The sequence below is a fragment of the Monopterus albus genome, unplaced genomic scaffold (assembly GCF_001952655.1).
Source record: "Monopterus albus unplaced genomic scaffold, M_albus_1.0 scaffold87.1, whole genome shotgun sequence".
NCBI lineage: Eukaryota > Metazoa > Chordata > Actinopteri > Synbranchiformes > Synbranchidae > Monopterus > Monopterus albus.
This window is the reverse complement of record NW_018127967.1, coordinates 437,087-452,965: the sequence shown is the minus strand read 5'-3', so window position 1 is coordinate 452,965 and position 15,879 is coordinate 437,087. Positions and strand designations below refer to the sequence as shown.

General features: G+C 41.7%; 1 protein-coding gene across 5 annotated transcripts in view; it reads right to left on the bottom strand.

The window, feature by feature from the left end:
- Positions 1-959: 959 nt before the first annotated feature.
- The window catches only part of gbf1 (golgi brefeldin A resistant guanine nucleotide exchange factor 1), a 104,720-nt gene continuing 89,800 nt past the window's right edge, over positions 960-15,879 (bottom strand). For 3 of the 5 annotated variants that reach the window (XM_020607576.1, XM_020607579.1, XM_020607580.1), the window contains 11 exons: positions 15,131-15,356; positions 14,545-14,696; positions 13,918-14,167; positions 12,671-12,891; positions 10,534-10,684; positions 9,329-9,459; positions 9,018-9,119; positions 7,409-7,522; positions 5,010-5,187; positions 4,697-4,879; positions 960-2,485 (listed from right to left, as the gene is read on the bottom strand). In XM_020607576.1, the coding sequence (XP_020463232.1) occupies positions 2,235-2,485; positions 4,697-4,879; positions 5,010-5,187; positions 7,409-7,522; positions 9,018-9,119; positions 9,329-9,459; positions 10,534-10,684; positions 12,671-12,891; positions 13,918-14,167; positions 14,545-14,696; positions 15,131-15,356 (1,959 nt within the window). In that variant the 3' untranslated portion in view covers positions 960-2,234. The remainder of the gene's footprint in view (positions 2,486-4,696; positions 4,880-5,009; positions 5,188-7,408; positions 7,523-9,017; positions 9,120-9,328; positions 9,460-10,533; positions 10,685-12,670; positions 12,892-13,917; positions 14,168-14,544; positions 14,697-15,130; positions 15,357-15,879) is intronic. The other 2 variants (XM_020607578.1, XM_020607581.1) reach the window with 1 other exon arrangement.

The window sequence follows — 15,879 nt, the reverse complement described above, 5'->3', positions numbered from 1 at the left end:
CCTTTCATTTATATATATATACAAACATTATATTCGTCATTTCCTGTTGAAGAGTCAGCTGATACATCTAAGAGTCCCATACAACAAATAAACAGCTTGACAAAACATCCAGAGTCAGTGGCTGTTGTTACTGACTGACAAAACAGTCTCCATGTCAACTGTACTGCAGTGGAAAAATCCATCTCTTCATTCCCAATCCAATAAATAACATGAAACAAGACTAAGAGCATCCCAGGGCCACTTTGACTGGATGTGAAACTGTGCCCCCATCTACACCCTACTTAAAGATGCATTTTGGCATTACAATGGTGAATTAATCTCCGTTTGTCAGGGTACACGTCATTTTACACAAGGCACAATCATCATGCAGTAACGTCAGACATCTGTGGAGGAAAACTGCAGCGGCTGAGGAGCTCGTTGTGAAAGTGAAACACAACTGAGCACCTTCTGTGCCAAAGTACCTCTGAATTTATATCTCTAAAACTATGCAACCAATATTTATCCATGGAAAGCCCTGGTGAAAACTTCAAACCATATAAACTGAGACTGATGGTTTCCAATATACATGAAAGTGGTAATTTATTTCCAACATGAAATATTCTGGAATGATTCAATTTAGTGTTCAGGTCTTAAGGTACTGCTGGGAGTTGCTTCCACAGACTCTGCTGTAATACAAGTAAGACATCCTCAGGCCCCGGGCATTCATCACCTGTGGACTGTTGTATTCAGTCAGCTCCACAAACATGATAAAATGACATCAGGCTTGAAATTATTTGTTAGATTTATCATAAACCAAAGAAATCACCGTATGGATCTTTAACTCTCTTACAGCAGCCTCAGGTACAGTATCTCCATTGTGGAATGTGACACCTCCAGACCAACTGAGCAAGGATTCATGTGTGCACAGTCCCTGTGTTCAGTGGAGAAGGAATTCATAAGGTTCCTGAAATCAGAGCTTGTTTTTTTTTTTTGTTGGTAGGACAAAAACCTCACGTTGAATTGAAATAAAATGGGTCGGAATAAATATCACAGGCCAGTGTCCGTCTTTGGCCAGTAACAGCAAAACAGAGCCAAATTTGGCCTCTGATGCAAAACTAAGTGACATTCTGTAAAAAAAAAAAGTTGTTTATCTGAACAGTCTTCAGACACTGGCGATAATAGCGGGTGAAATACCAACTTTATCCGACTGAAATTAAAGCTCTGGAACATAATCGACAACATGCAGTAGTTAAAATCCAACCTGTCCCTGCCTCAAACCTATAGGTGGCCATGTAGCACAGGCATAGGAGTGAAGCCGTGAGGTCATCATGGTCTTATCAAGGTCAGATCTAAGGGGGGGGTCCTCTGAAAGGAAAAAACATGCTGCTGCCTTCAGGTGAGAAGTGTCTCCTACACTCGTTTCTCTTCCTAGAAAAAACGTCTGGTTCCTGAAACAACATCATGTGTTTGGAGACTGATCGTCCAAATCCCATTCACCTGATAGTGATGTCAGCATTAATTCTACCCTCACATATAACCCTTTTATCAAGGCTATTTAGGAGTTAAGTTTAGGAAAAAGTGCCGCAGCCAGGGCCATGATCCTGAGGTCATGAGACCAGACCCCCACGGCAGGTGTTAGTACATATTTTAATTCTTACCCTTGTGTATCCTACTACCTCCTGGCAGGGAAATACTGAATCTTTTGTATTGTTATGTGATTGTGTTTGGTTTATAAACACTAGAATCAGCCTGTAAAATGCCCCCTGTGCGTAATAAAACACAAACTCTCCCCAGGATGTTCTGACCAGAAATAGAAAGCTCTGGTCTCAGTGGTAACGCCAGCCCTGCTTGTTCTGGTGAAGCCCCACTGACACCCGTCACTCTTTTACTGGGACTGTTCTTCAAAGAAGGAATGTCTTCCTTAATTTTCAGTTCCTGAATATCTGGACATATCACATTTAGTCATTTATCCACAGTAATTAGAAAATTTATAGCACAAGAATGGCACAAAGATGCATGGTACACCAGCAACTAATGGTATTTTAACAGTGTCAGATGTTGAAGTCTAATCTTACCCCTCACCTAACCCTTTTTAACCAACATATGGCATATATGAGGTGTCGACCCACCAGTAGTTAGTCTTCTCGCACATATTTCAACATTTTAATAAACTGGTGACAAACAGCTTTTGAAGAGGGAACTGAAGTCTGTTCAGTCCAGTTCATAAAGACCAGGCAATGGGGCTGTGGGGTAGCTTACTGGACCTCATCAGAGGGGCTCGTAGGTCTGGGACCAGGAAGCAGTGGTACAGGGGATGTGGCCTCGATGAGGGCAGGGTTCAAGATGATTGGTAGGGACATTGGTGGGACTCCTACCTGCAGGGGAGAGGCGAGGGGCTGCAGGATGAGAGGGGACTGGCTCATGGGTGAGGGAGCCTGCGCAGTGGATGTTAACGGCACTGGCATAGGTGGAGTCGAGGGCGGGACAGGAGATGATTGGCCTGATCCTAGAAAACAAAATAGACTTTAAAAACAATTCAATAACTATTCCACAAGTTCATTTTATAATGAGACACGACTGCAAAGCAGGGTTTGAGTGACCTTTGACACCTGGGCCCTGTGCCACAAAGTGAGATTAGTGGCTATTCTGGCTCACTTTGGCTCAGCTCAGGTTTTCCAGTACCATGACACTGGCTCACTTTTAATCAGGCTAGATTACCATGGTAACCTACGCTGCACGTCTAACCTGCTCCGGAGCAGGTCAACTTCAGAGGATTGGCTCAACATCATCAACATCATGACAGGGACAGTCCACAGTTTCAGGTTACCCACAGGTCCCTCTGGTTTAAGAGTTCCTAATTGACTGAGGAGTCAGCTGCCGACATGATGAATAACGCTGCATTAATGCACTAAAGACGATTTGACTCCCGACTGAATTTCTGACTGTGGCTCAGAATAACATGAGCACATTCAGATGACAAATGGCCTTTTCTTAGAAAGATGATCCACACATTGTTAAATATTTCCCACGATTAAAAATGAACATGTGACTTTAGATGTAACTTCTCTCCACTGTCCTGTCATATCTAAGTAAAAGATTAGACAGTTATTTCCAGTGTTTCAGTAGCTTGTTATTTGATTGTAGTCACTGTATGTGACCACAGTTCACTCACCATAACATCAGTGTTTGCTTTGGCTCTAAATGATTTTCCCTGCAGGTATCACTGCTCCATCTCATGTTATATTCAGTACTTCACTCATGGTTCAGGTGATGTCGTTTCTAATTAACAATTCCGCCTCTTTCATATGAACAAGCTCAGCGACAGATAGGAAAACCCAGACTTAACAGAGCCAGCTAATAACCGGCTTCATGGTACCGGTTATCTGGGATGCTCAACGTTGGGCTCATTGAAGCCAGACAAACCGAACCTGCTTCATGGTACAGGCTCCTGGGCTCGTGTTTACTTTTACAGACGTGGCTAAAAGTGTTGGCACATGTGCACCTCACTGACACAGTGATGTTCTTCCTGAATCGTGTGGAAACTGTCATGTACACCTGCAGCTGCATTCCACAAGGATCTTCTGAAATGGCCTGAACAAAATGACTCATCCCCCCCAAGAAGTGGTGATAGAAAGTGGGTTGTAGTGATAGACTGTTGTTGTCAGTATTATAAGTGTCTTCACTCTTAAAATCAGACACTGGGCCTGATTAAATGGAGAAAAGTCCTCATGCTGTTTGGTATCACTGTGTGCACCACACAGAACATGGGACAAGGCCAAGAAACAGAAGAGAAGAGAGTTGTCTGAGGAGATAAGGGAGAAAATAGTCACCAAACATGTTCAGGACAAATGCAACAAAACTATCTCTAAGCAGCTGGCTGCTCCGGTTACCACAGCTGTGGATGTTAGTAAGAATTTAAAGGTCCACAGGAGCGTAGCTGCCTCCCTGGATGTGCCTACTAGGCGAAGCTTTCAAAGAACAGGACAGCATTCCCTCAGTGAAACATGGAGGCAGCTCAGTTTTGTTATGGACCCAGTCAGATCAGAAGATTACCACTGCGTTCTGCAGAGAAACACAGTGTCAGAGAGTGTCTCAGCTGCAGCTCCACAAGAGAAGAGCCTGAACATCTAAAGGCACTAAGAATGGTTATTCTGAAGCGGCTGATGTGTGTCCTCGTTGTAACCCCGCTGAACGTGTATGGAAAGAGCCAGAACTCAGCCCCATTAGACCTGAGGGAAGTGGAGTGAAGGCAGACTGGCAGCTGGGAAATGGACAAGTGTCATGGAAAGCTAAAGAAAGAGCTTGACTGCAGTGATGTCTCAGGAGGGGTGGTAGAGAAGAGCAGGCTAAAAAGGTCTCAAGTCTGTGCATGTCATTTTTATTTGTTGTGTTATTCAAAATCAAAATCAGTGTATGTTTTATTACATATGGAACAGAGAAAGTGGATCCCTGTTGCCAGTTTCAACAGATTTAAAAGTTAACTGTCTTTTTCTTTTTAATTTAATGGAAGGGTACCGACACTTGTAGCCATCAGTAAGTAGCCCTGTAGCAGTACTTTAGAAATCAGGTCTAATGAATTACAGACAAATGGACACTGGTCAGTACCGTCTCTCTCTTAACTGTTGGATACAATACAAAGTGACACCTTGACAGAAATTTATTGTCCAGCTATGCAGTTTTTATACTGTATGTATAAGGAAGCCTTCAGTGTTTTTACCAGTGGCACTGGTTGGTTGAAACTCCTGGGGTGATGCTGGCCTGATGGGGATCTGTGCCTCTGCAGGGGTTACTGGGATCGGGGAGGGCGGCTGGGCAGGTGGTGAAGACACCTGAGGGGATGAAGGCCGGCCTGCGGGGGGTGTGGGCTGCACAGTCTCTGCTAGAGAACTGGACACCGGATCTAAAATTGAAAATGAAATGTGAGAAACACAGGTGACAATTTCCCAGTAACACATGAAATTAAAATGCAAACATGTGATTACAGCACACCATTCAACTTCATCTTGTCTGGCACGCACAGCGCTGTGTACCTGGTATGACAGTCTGTTTGAAGAGCTCCTCCTTTAGGTGAGGCAGGAAGCAGACTATTCGTTCCCAGGTTATTTCCCACAGGTCTGAGTATCCTGTCCTGGAGTCCGTACTGTGGAAGATCCCTGCTGTGTCCATCACCAGCAGCATGTTCTTCAGAGACTCAGGAATTGCCTCCAACTACACATAAAAACAAAGAGGCAGCCCAATTACAAGGTGCGAGTTAATCAGTCAACATCAGACTTAGAGCCTATTCTTTTGGTTCCATGGTTGGTGAGTTTTACATTTTTAGATAACTTGCAGTGTTACTGTACATGCTCTATTATATGTCTTCTAATTCACAGATTTAAAATCATTTAAGCCACTAGATTGTTTTAAAAGGAGGTTCTCTATGATTTTATTTTTCTGGGATGGGACAACAAGTAAACCCATGTTGACACTGTTGCAGGAGGAGCCCTTTACAACTGCTGCAAGAATCACATCTAATGTGTTTTGCCCAAGTTCGTCCCAGAGAGGTGAGTAAAGCTCAGGGGGGTACCACCCCACTCTGGGGATTTTCCTCTTTTCGTACAAATCATTTTATGAGGAGCCCACAAATGGTTCGCTTCCTCCTGAGATAAACATGGCAGAGTTACTTTAGGTCTCTCATACACTTTGTTTACTCATTTCAGTGTTCATTTCCTTACTTCCGAGGAATAGAGGTTACAGAAAAAAAATGTAATGGGTCTGTTGGACCACGTGCAAAACTGATCAAAGTAATATTTAAAACTCTCTCGTTATGTCTTAACCTCAGAGTCAGAAAGCGGCCTTGGGCCATTGAAATGCTAGTTCCTCCTAGTCCTTACTATTTAGTTCTGCTCTGTTTAAGCATCACGTTTAGCTCAGAACATCACATCAAAGGTTAATTTGACACTTTCAGTAAAAGAAACTTGTTTATGCTTCAGCTCAGTCCATTTATTTGATCTAATCTGACCTTGCTTTGATGGGATGATTGATAGATACTTTATTGTCCCCTTGGGGAACTTTATCATGCGCATCACGAAGCAGCATCATACAAATTTCACAACAAGCACCAGAAGTGGTAAATAAATAGAAAGGTAAAGTTAAGGTAAAGGTAAAGAACTTCCTGTATCGGTTGTCTTTACATCTTGGGACCCTATTTGTGTCACACCATTCATTGAAAAAAAGATTTATGAGTGGTAAATAGTTATGTCGTTGTGTGCGTGAAGTAGACTTAAAACATCTGTGTCATTGCTAACCCCCAAGGTTGAGCTAACACAACCTTGGGGGGCCCCAGTGTTAATAGTTGTGGATTGTGAGACACAACTGTTTATTGTAAGGCACTCAGTTCTGTCTATCAAAATCAAATGGTACTACTTAACAAGGGTGGGATGAACAGTTTTAGCTTCTGCTATAAGACAAAAAGCACTGTAGTGTTAAAAGCAGAGCTAAAATCAGAGCAAAAAAAAAAAAAAAAGCAGCCCAGCATAAGCTAGAGGGTCCTCCAAATGTTTTAAAACCAGACACATGATGCTATGATGTACTGTGTACTGTGGTCAGGAGGGTGACTGTGTAAATTCTATAAGAATGTAGCTACTTTTAATAATTAGACTCTAATTAGAGTCAACAGTTACATAAAATGAGTCCAATGTGGCACAACACCTTCTGACTGTGTAGACTTTTGCTGATTTAGGGGCGAAATGCAAGAGAAATGCTTGTTTAAGAGCTAAAGTTTGATGGATGGTTTGTATTGTCTTCATTCCTTGAGAATTTGTTGTACATTTAAAGAGAGTTGTGATCAAGTTACTTAAATCAGGTGTGTGTCTGTCTGTGAACACATCACCACTCCCTTCCCTGCTCCACACAGAGAACAGGGAGAGGAGAGGCGAGAGAGATGCAGACACCACCAGGATAAGAGCCCCAGGTGGTAAAGTATAAAGTAAATAAGCATTTGATCAGCTTTGCTTTATCTGATACCAAACCCAGAACCAACCTGTAGAATGTGCTCAGGACAGACAAACAGCTGTTAGTTAGAGATGAATGTACCGTGTCTACACTGAAGACAGACTCTATAGTGTTTCTAAGGGTGACACAAACAGCTTTGGACTGAAGGTGTCAATAGCCCATAAAAGACAAAACCCTTTTAACATGGAAGGGCTTAGGCCTTCCCATGAACATCCACTGTGATATTTACATATACTGTACATATTTTCCTGCCATACTTGAAGCAAACAGGATAGAACATGGATGATTACGTATACTGTGGTAGCTGACACCAGCTTGTCCAATCATTCTGAAGCAGCCCTCAACCCAATCCCGCAGATAAGCTCTAATTAATAAAAAACACATGACAATACTACTACGTTAGTATTAATGCTGTCCACTGTATCACTTTCCTCACCAGTAAGTCACTGGATCCTGCATGCATGTATTTGTCCATGAAATCCAAAATGGTGAGCCAGAGGGCAGCAAAGGTAGGCAGGGAGAGCAGAGGGGACAGGTGCTGCAGGAAAACCTGGACATGAAGAAGACAATCACACATCAGCCTCAGCAGCTGCCAGGAGCATGAGCTCTGTCAGCGTAAGGAAAGAGCTGGTTTCTTCAGTCCTCACTACTGTAAATGTTCATTCATTTTTAAAGAGCTACTTTCTGGCTCACTGACCTACAGTACTTATCATAGCAGCAATCTAAGATGGCAGCTGACATTTCAGGCATGCTCCCTTTCATTTTTACTTCCAAATCAGTGGTTTAGGTTGTGGGGGAAACGGAGGATTTCTGTGAGCTCATGACGGTGTTACGGTGTCACTCCACATTAGAAAGCTATGATTAGTGATAACCCTGGAAAACAATGGCCAAAAATAAGATCCATGTTGGAAAAAAAACATAAAAAGATTGTTAGTGTATCTAAAGATGCTCATCAACAACCATCTGCTGTTGATGGCTGACCTTGCCTATTCGAATCTTCTTTTCAAAATTAACTGAGAAGGTAAAATTCATCACAAATAGGCAAGACTAGCACAGGGCTACAAGAAATGAGGTATATAAAAGATGACGTTAACTCTGAGGTCGCATTATCCAAAAACTGTCCCTTACTGATGGAATTTTTTAAAATAATGACAGAGAAATCTGAAAGCCATCTGTCATTCCGACAGATTAAACCACAGAGGACAATCTACACTACCTGAAAGTTAGGCTATTAGAAAGCCCAATAATTGCTATGGCATTGATAAATGATATGAAAAAGAGCAACTGATGCAGTGGATGAAGGACAACTGAGACCATAATGTATCTTGCTTTCTGGAAGCTGACAGCTCATTGAAGAGCCACAGACAGGAGGCAACGGACTGCGTCTGTGATGGGTCATAGAGGTGCGCCTCTGGTGCAGAAGCAGCACATGCAGCGGATTCCTCCTGAAAAAGTGACTGTGTCAGGATCAGGAAATCTCATGTTCAAAGGAACCTTTAATCACTTTTGGAGAGAAATGTTCCCTGACTTCCAAACTTTGTCTGAAGTGGAGCTGGCAGTCCAGTCTCCAGTGCGGCAGCAGGGTGCTGATTCAGCTTTCAGATCCAAATTTTAAGGGCAAGTCAGCTGAGTTCAGTTCAGTTAGCCTACCTTCTTGTCAATGGGTTGTTCACATTATAATGGTAACTGTCTTAATTTGTAAAATTGCAGTGTTCATATTTGCTTGTTTACACAGAGTGGCCATGTTGGCATCTGCTTCATGTGGTGCTGACATGAAAAGTGGCTGCACATTAGCTTGTTCTGTATATTCACCATTAAAAAATGAAAATGAGTGAAAATGATTACATGAAAATTAAACTGACTGGGAATTAGGAGGGAATTTTTGTGACCCTGACGGACAACACGAAAGTCTAGCACGACCTCTGTGTTAACTCTTTCATGATTGAGTCCCAAAATTAGTCTGACAGACTACCCAAATCAGGCACTATTGTGAATATTTCTGAAGTGTCTGCTGGGTGTTGGTGATGAATCCTGTTGGTTTGGACCTTTGACAGGAGTGTGCAGCCTCTCATTCTGGTCTCCTCCATACCACCCACATCTGCCGGACTGATGTTGTCAAGTAGCTTAGTCAACAGGGGGAAAAGCACCTGCAAACACAAACACAATTATGTACACACCAGATCAGGCAGCGTCTGAAATCTGTGAAACACCACTGGCTTTGAAATGCACACAAGTGTAACCAAAATTCTGACAAGAAAGTTGCAGGAGATTAAATCACTTGGTTAATATAATGTAAATAATATAAGAGCAGGCAGAGGATATGATAATAAGACATGTACCTTCTGTCCTTCCTTACCTTATTGAAGCAGGACTCCCACTCAGTTGCATCAAGTGTCTGTAGATCGTGGACAAGCAGCGCCCTCTGTAGGTAGGTGAGGGCCTGCATACGAACCTGTCTCCTGGCATCACAGCACAGCCAAGCAATGCCTGGAGTGGGCAACAATATAACAGACATCAGCTGTGGTTCAGACTCAAAGTGACGCACAGTGATTCAACCAAATCAGCCTAATAACAATGTCTGGTTCCCCACTTTTCATTCATCTCTAGTTGTCTTCCGCATGCACATTCACACTAAAGAATTCTTGCTATATAAGAGGCAATTTCAAACATATAATGCCTAGTGACTACTTCAAAATCTACATAATGAACAAACTTGTGCTGCACATTACAATGAAAGCATCAGGTAAACTGTCATAAGTCACTGTAGTGCAAGACAAAAGGAGTGTTAACAAAGGCGTTCGACAATTTGTGAGATGGATCAAATTCCTCATTTCAATTTGTAGGAGATAATGTGAAAATCCAACAGGTCTGATGTTGTAGTAGCTGTAGTCTTTGTAGATGACCACCTCTTAGCATCACTCTTCCACACCAACACACAAGTCTGGAAACAAAATGGCTTCTTCCCCTAAAATGGTGAGTAGCAGGAGAGGTAATATCTAGTTTATGTTCTGAAATTCTTGTTCTTCTTGGGGAGCTGTTTTTCCTACATTAAGGCATTTTGTGTTTGCTTTTTATAAATGAATTTGTTCAATAACAATCTATAGTTAAAATCTACAGTTCAAAAATTCAAGTATCATGTATTTACATATTCTAAAAAACATTATTTCAACCCAATTTCAAACAGGCACTGAAATGGCTTTTGTCCAAAAGAAAAATGCATGAAATATATTTACTGTTATTTAAGCTAAAGTCATGTTTTCATGTTAGCAGTTATGTCACATACGCTATAGGAACTTCAGAGGTGCTAGTACAGTGACCCTGCAGTATTCTGTTCCCATTATATGTAAATTCTAATTAGGTTTTTGATATTACATCTAATATGATGCAATATGCAGTGCCTTCAGGAAGTAATCAAACCTTCTGCACTCCAGAAAAAGACAATAAAGTAAGCTTCAAAAACTACCATGTCTCAACAAATATGAACATTATACGTTTCATTAAATTACTATTTCAAAAGCTGTTGTAGTGGAGTGCATGAGAGCTACTGACAGAACGACCTACCTTGCAGCAGCGGACACCAGCAGCTGGTCCACAGAGTCTGGGAGTCTGCCTCAATTTTCCTGCCTGCAGCCTCCAGATGCTGCTGCTCCTCTGCCCAGGAGCTGTAGATGCTGGCCGCCCGGGTGTGCAGGGTGTGCATGAGGTCTAACAGCTGTACCATCACACACACACACACACACACACACCAAAATCATCATTGACAATAACAGAATGGATGGTCTAATATCTACAATAAACAACTAAATGTCAAGTGTGGGATGACAAGTGAAGCCATACTGGAAATATCGCAGTGATATATTTAAAGTTTATTCATTTAGTAGTTGCAACACCTACTTTGCTCGGTATACAGTAGCTGTGTATGTGATACAATCTGATATCAGGGCATTATACTCTATATTACAGACAAAAATAGCTTCCACAAGAACTCATTAAAACTTTCTCCAGAGGAATAACTATAGAGTATACTGAACACTATTAGTGACTACAGACTCTCTTCTCAACCAAATAATACTGTACATTGGACTACAGACTCTCTTCTCAACCAAATACTGTACATTACACAGTATAAAAGGAAGTGAAGCTTTGCTTGTGTGTGTTTGTGTAGAAAGGGAAAAGGAGGATTCACAGTATCATCATGTTCCCCCACCAGACAAATTAAAGGATAACACAGGAGGAGATTATTTGCAGATACAAGCGAGCATCCAAATTATAACACTGACTGATTGTTCCAATGGTTAAAAATTTTGGAAATGGGCTAAATGTGCATTACATCAGAGATGAGGCAAGATTATAGATACAACTCGAATGTCTGTTAAGTACAAAGCTAGAGTCAGGGCCTGATTAGCCTAGCTTAGCAAAAAGATGAAGCAAAAGGAAACAGTGAACCTGGCTCTGTCCAGAGACCAAAAATGAGTTTGGCTCTGACAGAATGCTGTGTGGTAACAATACTTCATTTTTGATAACTGTCAGTTGTCTCCTCTTCTGCTCAATTCTAGGACAGCTAGAGGAAGGCGGCTATATATTTGTAATTTGTAAATCTGTATGCACATGCTACAAATTGTCCCAGTTTTTCAGAGTACAACTTTCCATTACTCGTTCCATCCATGGGTCTGTACAGGCATAATGAAAGCTGTGTACAGCCACTTTTGTTCAACTTGAAATAGTTCCAACACAAAACTTTAACAGATTAAATAAATAAGATATAACAAGTTAATCTGTGGCTTAGATGTTGGCAGGTGTCATATTGAACTTTGAACTTTATGCTAAGATGGGTTGACTCCAGCTGTGCACTTGACACAAAGGCTTCAAATTCAGTCAGTCTTCTCATTTCACCCCAGGAAAGAAAGCAAATTTATAATCCATATGCAAGCAACCTCAAGTTTTCGTTAGCATGCGTCACAATTCTTCTGTCCTTCATTTTCAGTTATATTTGGTTAGCTTTAAATTTCACATTCATTTATATTAAATAAGCTACACACTGTACAGGTTAGTCCGCCTCTGCAGTTTTAACATGTTTTTCCACTGACATGGAAAAGGAAACACAAACCTAAAATTTTTGATGCCAACTACATGCAGCATGTGACAAGAATAATCAAATGACAGGACTGTGTTCTTAGAAAACAGCTGGGAACTCTGCATAAAGGCAATAGCAACAGGAAAAAAATACACCAGTATTATCCTTTAAGCTTTCATTGCCACCAAAGACACCACCACACCAGAAACACAGGACAAAGGAGAAACCATCAAGGAGGGGTGTAATGTTCAGCTTAAACACTGTGACATGACTGTAAATGCTATGACGTGTTCCGCATGACAGGTGTAAGGAATGTCTTGCCATGGAACATTTTTATGACATATTTTTCTCCATTATTTATTTAATTGCATTGTTATTTCATGTATTTTCCTTTTCAATATAAAGTTACACCCACCCTTAATGTTCCCTTGGGTGCCAAAGCCATGGTTTCCCAAAAACATCTTGATGCCATAATCACCTTAGCCTAAAGAACTGTTTATCCATTCAGTGAAAAGCTGGGAGTTGTGCCTACAAGAAACGTCTACAGGTCAAACAAGATGCTTTTGGGATGTCCAGGTTCAAACCGACATAAGGTATAAGGGTGAAGACGGCTATTGTACTTACGTCCTGACTAACCTGTAAAGACACCGTGTGGTAGCTGGCTGGGACACCCTCATCCTCCTCGTCATCACTGTGGGAACGTGATGGACGCTGGCTGGATGCACGGCTGCCACCTCGCCTTGTGCCAGCTCCACCCTCCTTTTCCCTCCCTCCAGCCTTCTTCCTCATCCGCGACTTGGAGGAGTCATACTTGTGGCTCTTCTTCTTGTCGTGATTGCGGTATCCTGAGGAAGCAAACGACTGAAAATGTTTACTGATCTTGTTTGAGATCTAAAACTAGAGGCAAACACAGTTTTGATTTTTTTTTCCTGCCCACTTGAGAGGCTTGGACAGACCCTTGAAAAGGAAAGCACTGTTGACAGCAAGCATTTCCATTTCAGTACATATTTAGACAACTGCTTTGCTGGAAGCTGAATTCTCAACTCTAAACCTCGAAATGAAACAGTATAGGGTGGTACAACTCCAGGATTACTGTGCAGTTTCTTGGGTGCAGATCACCAACTCCAGAGTGGGTGAAACAACCCTGGCAACATGTGACTGTAGGGTTTGTGCATTGTCATTCAGCCGTCTCCACACATGAGCTATCAAACTGCAGCTATGATGTTTACACTTCGAAGCTTTCTTCAGTCTCTAACTGACATTCTGGATCTGTGCTAATTTTTAGCCTTGTACCAAATTAACTCTACTATATACGTATGTAGCCTTGTTTTCTTGTTGAAGAAGTCATTTGTAAACTAGCCACAACATTAGGTGTAAAAATCAACACCAAACTGTAAATTAAGCATTTAGCAAGCACATCAATGCTCCTTTCAAACTGGGCCCTGTGTGTTCTGGTTTCTCTGTTACTTTTCATCTAGCGCTGTCATGCTCTCCACAGAGGAAACCTTTTAAGGGTGTGGTCACTGTGAGTGACAAGTGGGAGGTTCATGCCATTGGTGGCTGGCCGCTAGCTGTCTAGAGAGCTCCACTCACACCCCGCCTCTTTGCTCAATTTTGGATTAGAGGTAGCAGACAGGGTAAAGCGCTAGCAATATGGCAGCGGCATAGTTGAGCTTCAAAAACGCTCTTCAGAAACCCGGTGGGTGACATCACTTTGGGTTTGTCTAGCTTTTAAGTCAATGAGACGGACACAGAGGTTGCTCTTTTTCTGCTGGACGGGTGGGTAGACAACTTCAGTCAGCATTGGTTCATTAAGTTTTTAAAAAAATGTTTTTGTGAAATTGAAAATGCATGCTATGCAAGTGTCTCACCTCCATTGAGGCTGGCCTCGACAAACACTCGTATAGCTCTGACACACAGCTCAAAGTTGTCAGGGGTGACATGGGCAGCGTCACGGACAATGAAAGAGAGGGTTTCCACACACTTGATTAGAGATTTTGTGTCATGCTGGCCCAGATCCTGACCCAGTGTCAAACTGTACTGGTTGACCAGTGGGTGATTCAGCTGAGCTTTAGAGCTTACTGGAGGGGCCTTACTCATCTCCAGGTCATCTTTCCCAACCTGGAAAAAGTACAAATCACAGGAATTCAATCATAATTCATGTATCAGAATTTGATTATATTATGTGCTGAAAAACAGGAAATTAAACAATTTATTTTACAGCTATTCTTTTAACTTACTATAACCTCAATCTAACTACTCATTTCTTTTCAGTGTCCTTAAAAGGTTCTATACAAATACATTTTTTAATGTTAGAGTGCCAAATTGGTTTTCATGTGATATGTTCTGTATCACATATATGTTCATGTGTTCAACATGTGACAATATTTCAGTGACTGTGCATACACAATACACAGTCTGCCTTGCTGCTCATTATCCAAGTCTTTTGTGCATATGTGAGGATGTACATGTGTGTACATGCATGAGTGTGTGCTGACCACAAGCCATCCACTGATTGCTATATCTACATCAGAACGAGGGATCCTGGTCTTGCTGTGCTCAGTGTAAACCTCGGAGTCAGATGTGTAGCCACGCTCTAAACTCACTTCACTGGGATGGTGAGAAGACAGCTCACTGTCTGACTGGGCACCTGAAGACAGACAGCAGGCACACATATTTTCATTCATTTTCATTTTCTCTCAGGGTTTACATGTTGGACTCTTTTGTATAACAGAGGTTCATTAAGTAGGACCGTTTACTCTGAACATCAACAAAATCATCACTATAAACTCTTCTATAAAAGTAAATATTACTCCTAAATTCCAAGAAAAATACTGTGCTTTGTATCTGCTAAAGAAACCAAAACCCCTTCCCAGAAATGATTTTTAATATAATAAACACCAACAGTTTCAGACATAAAACCTTATAAGCAACCCTTAAAGACCATTTAAACTGTGGAGGTTTTAACACCATGTAATACGGAGGCTGGGTTTACACTGTGCTCATCAGAGTAAAATCAGCTGCTGCTGAGCCCACCTCCTGAAACTCAGGCACAAAGTCATGATGCTAGAAATGATACTGAACCTGTGTCATTGTCAGCAGTGGTAGAGGTGAACTGGAAGGAGGCGGGGGGTTTCACTCCAGCCCCAATGCACTCCAGCAGGGAGAAGAGTGTGTACCAGTCATCTGTACTGTGGATATTAGCTGCATTAGTCCTCAGCAGCTCATGAAGTCCATAGGCCACCTCCCTGCTGACCCGGGACAGGACATGAGGTTTCATCATCAGCAGGAGACGCAGGGAGAGGAGAACCTGTGGGTGCACAGGGAGAGAGAAGAATTTGGAATACAAGTATGGAGGATCTTGCTGAAATTTTAATGGATCTTTTAAATACAGTGCACATTCTACCATGATTTAAGTAGGTTCTTAACAAAATAGGTTCAAGGATTTTATTGTCAATTCAACATATGTGCAGGACATACAGAAAATCGAAATACCGTTTCTCTCTCACCTAGTACTGGGTGCCATAACATTTAGGAACTAAAATAGAATAAAGTAAAATGAAAATAGAATAAAAAGAGAATAGAACAAGAACTGAATTGACGTAATTAGGATAAATCTAAATGGTACAGCCAATAAGCTGTGACTCAAAACCGTGTATAGTCAGTGACAGATGGTTCAGTATCACCAGGGCATTGTCAGGTGGTTCAGCATCACCCGGGCATTGGTGCTGAGGTGCAAATAGCATAGGAGATATACACTGACAGTATTGCAAATGACCAACAGCAGCAACCTAATTAAAGAGAACCTGTCCCTGTAGTACAGAATGTAAAAG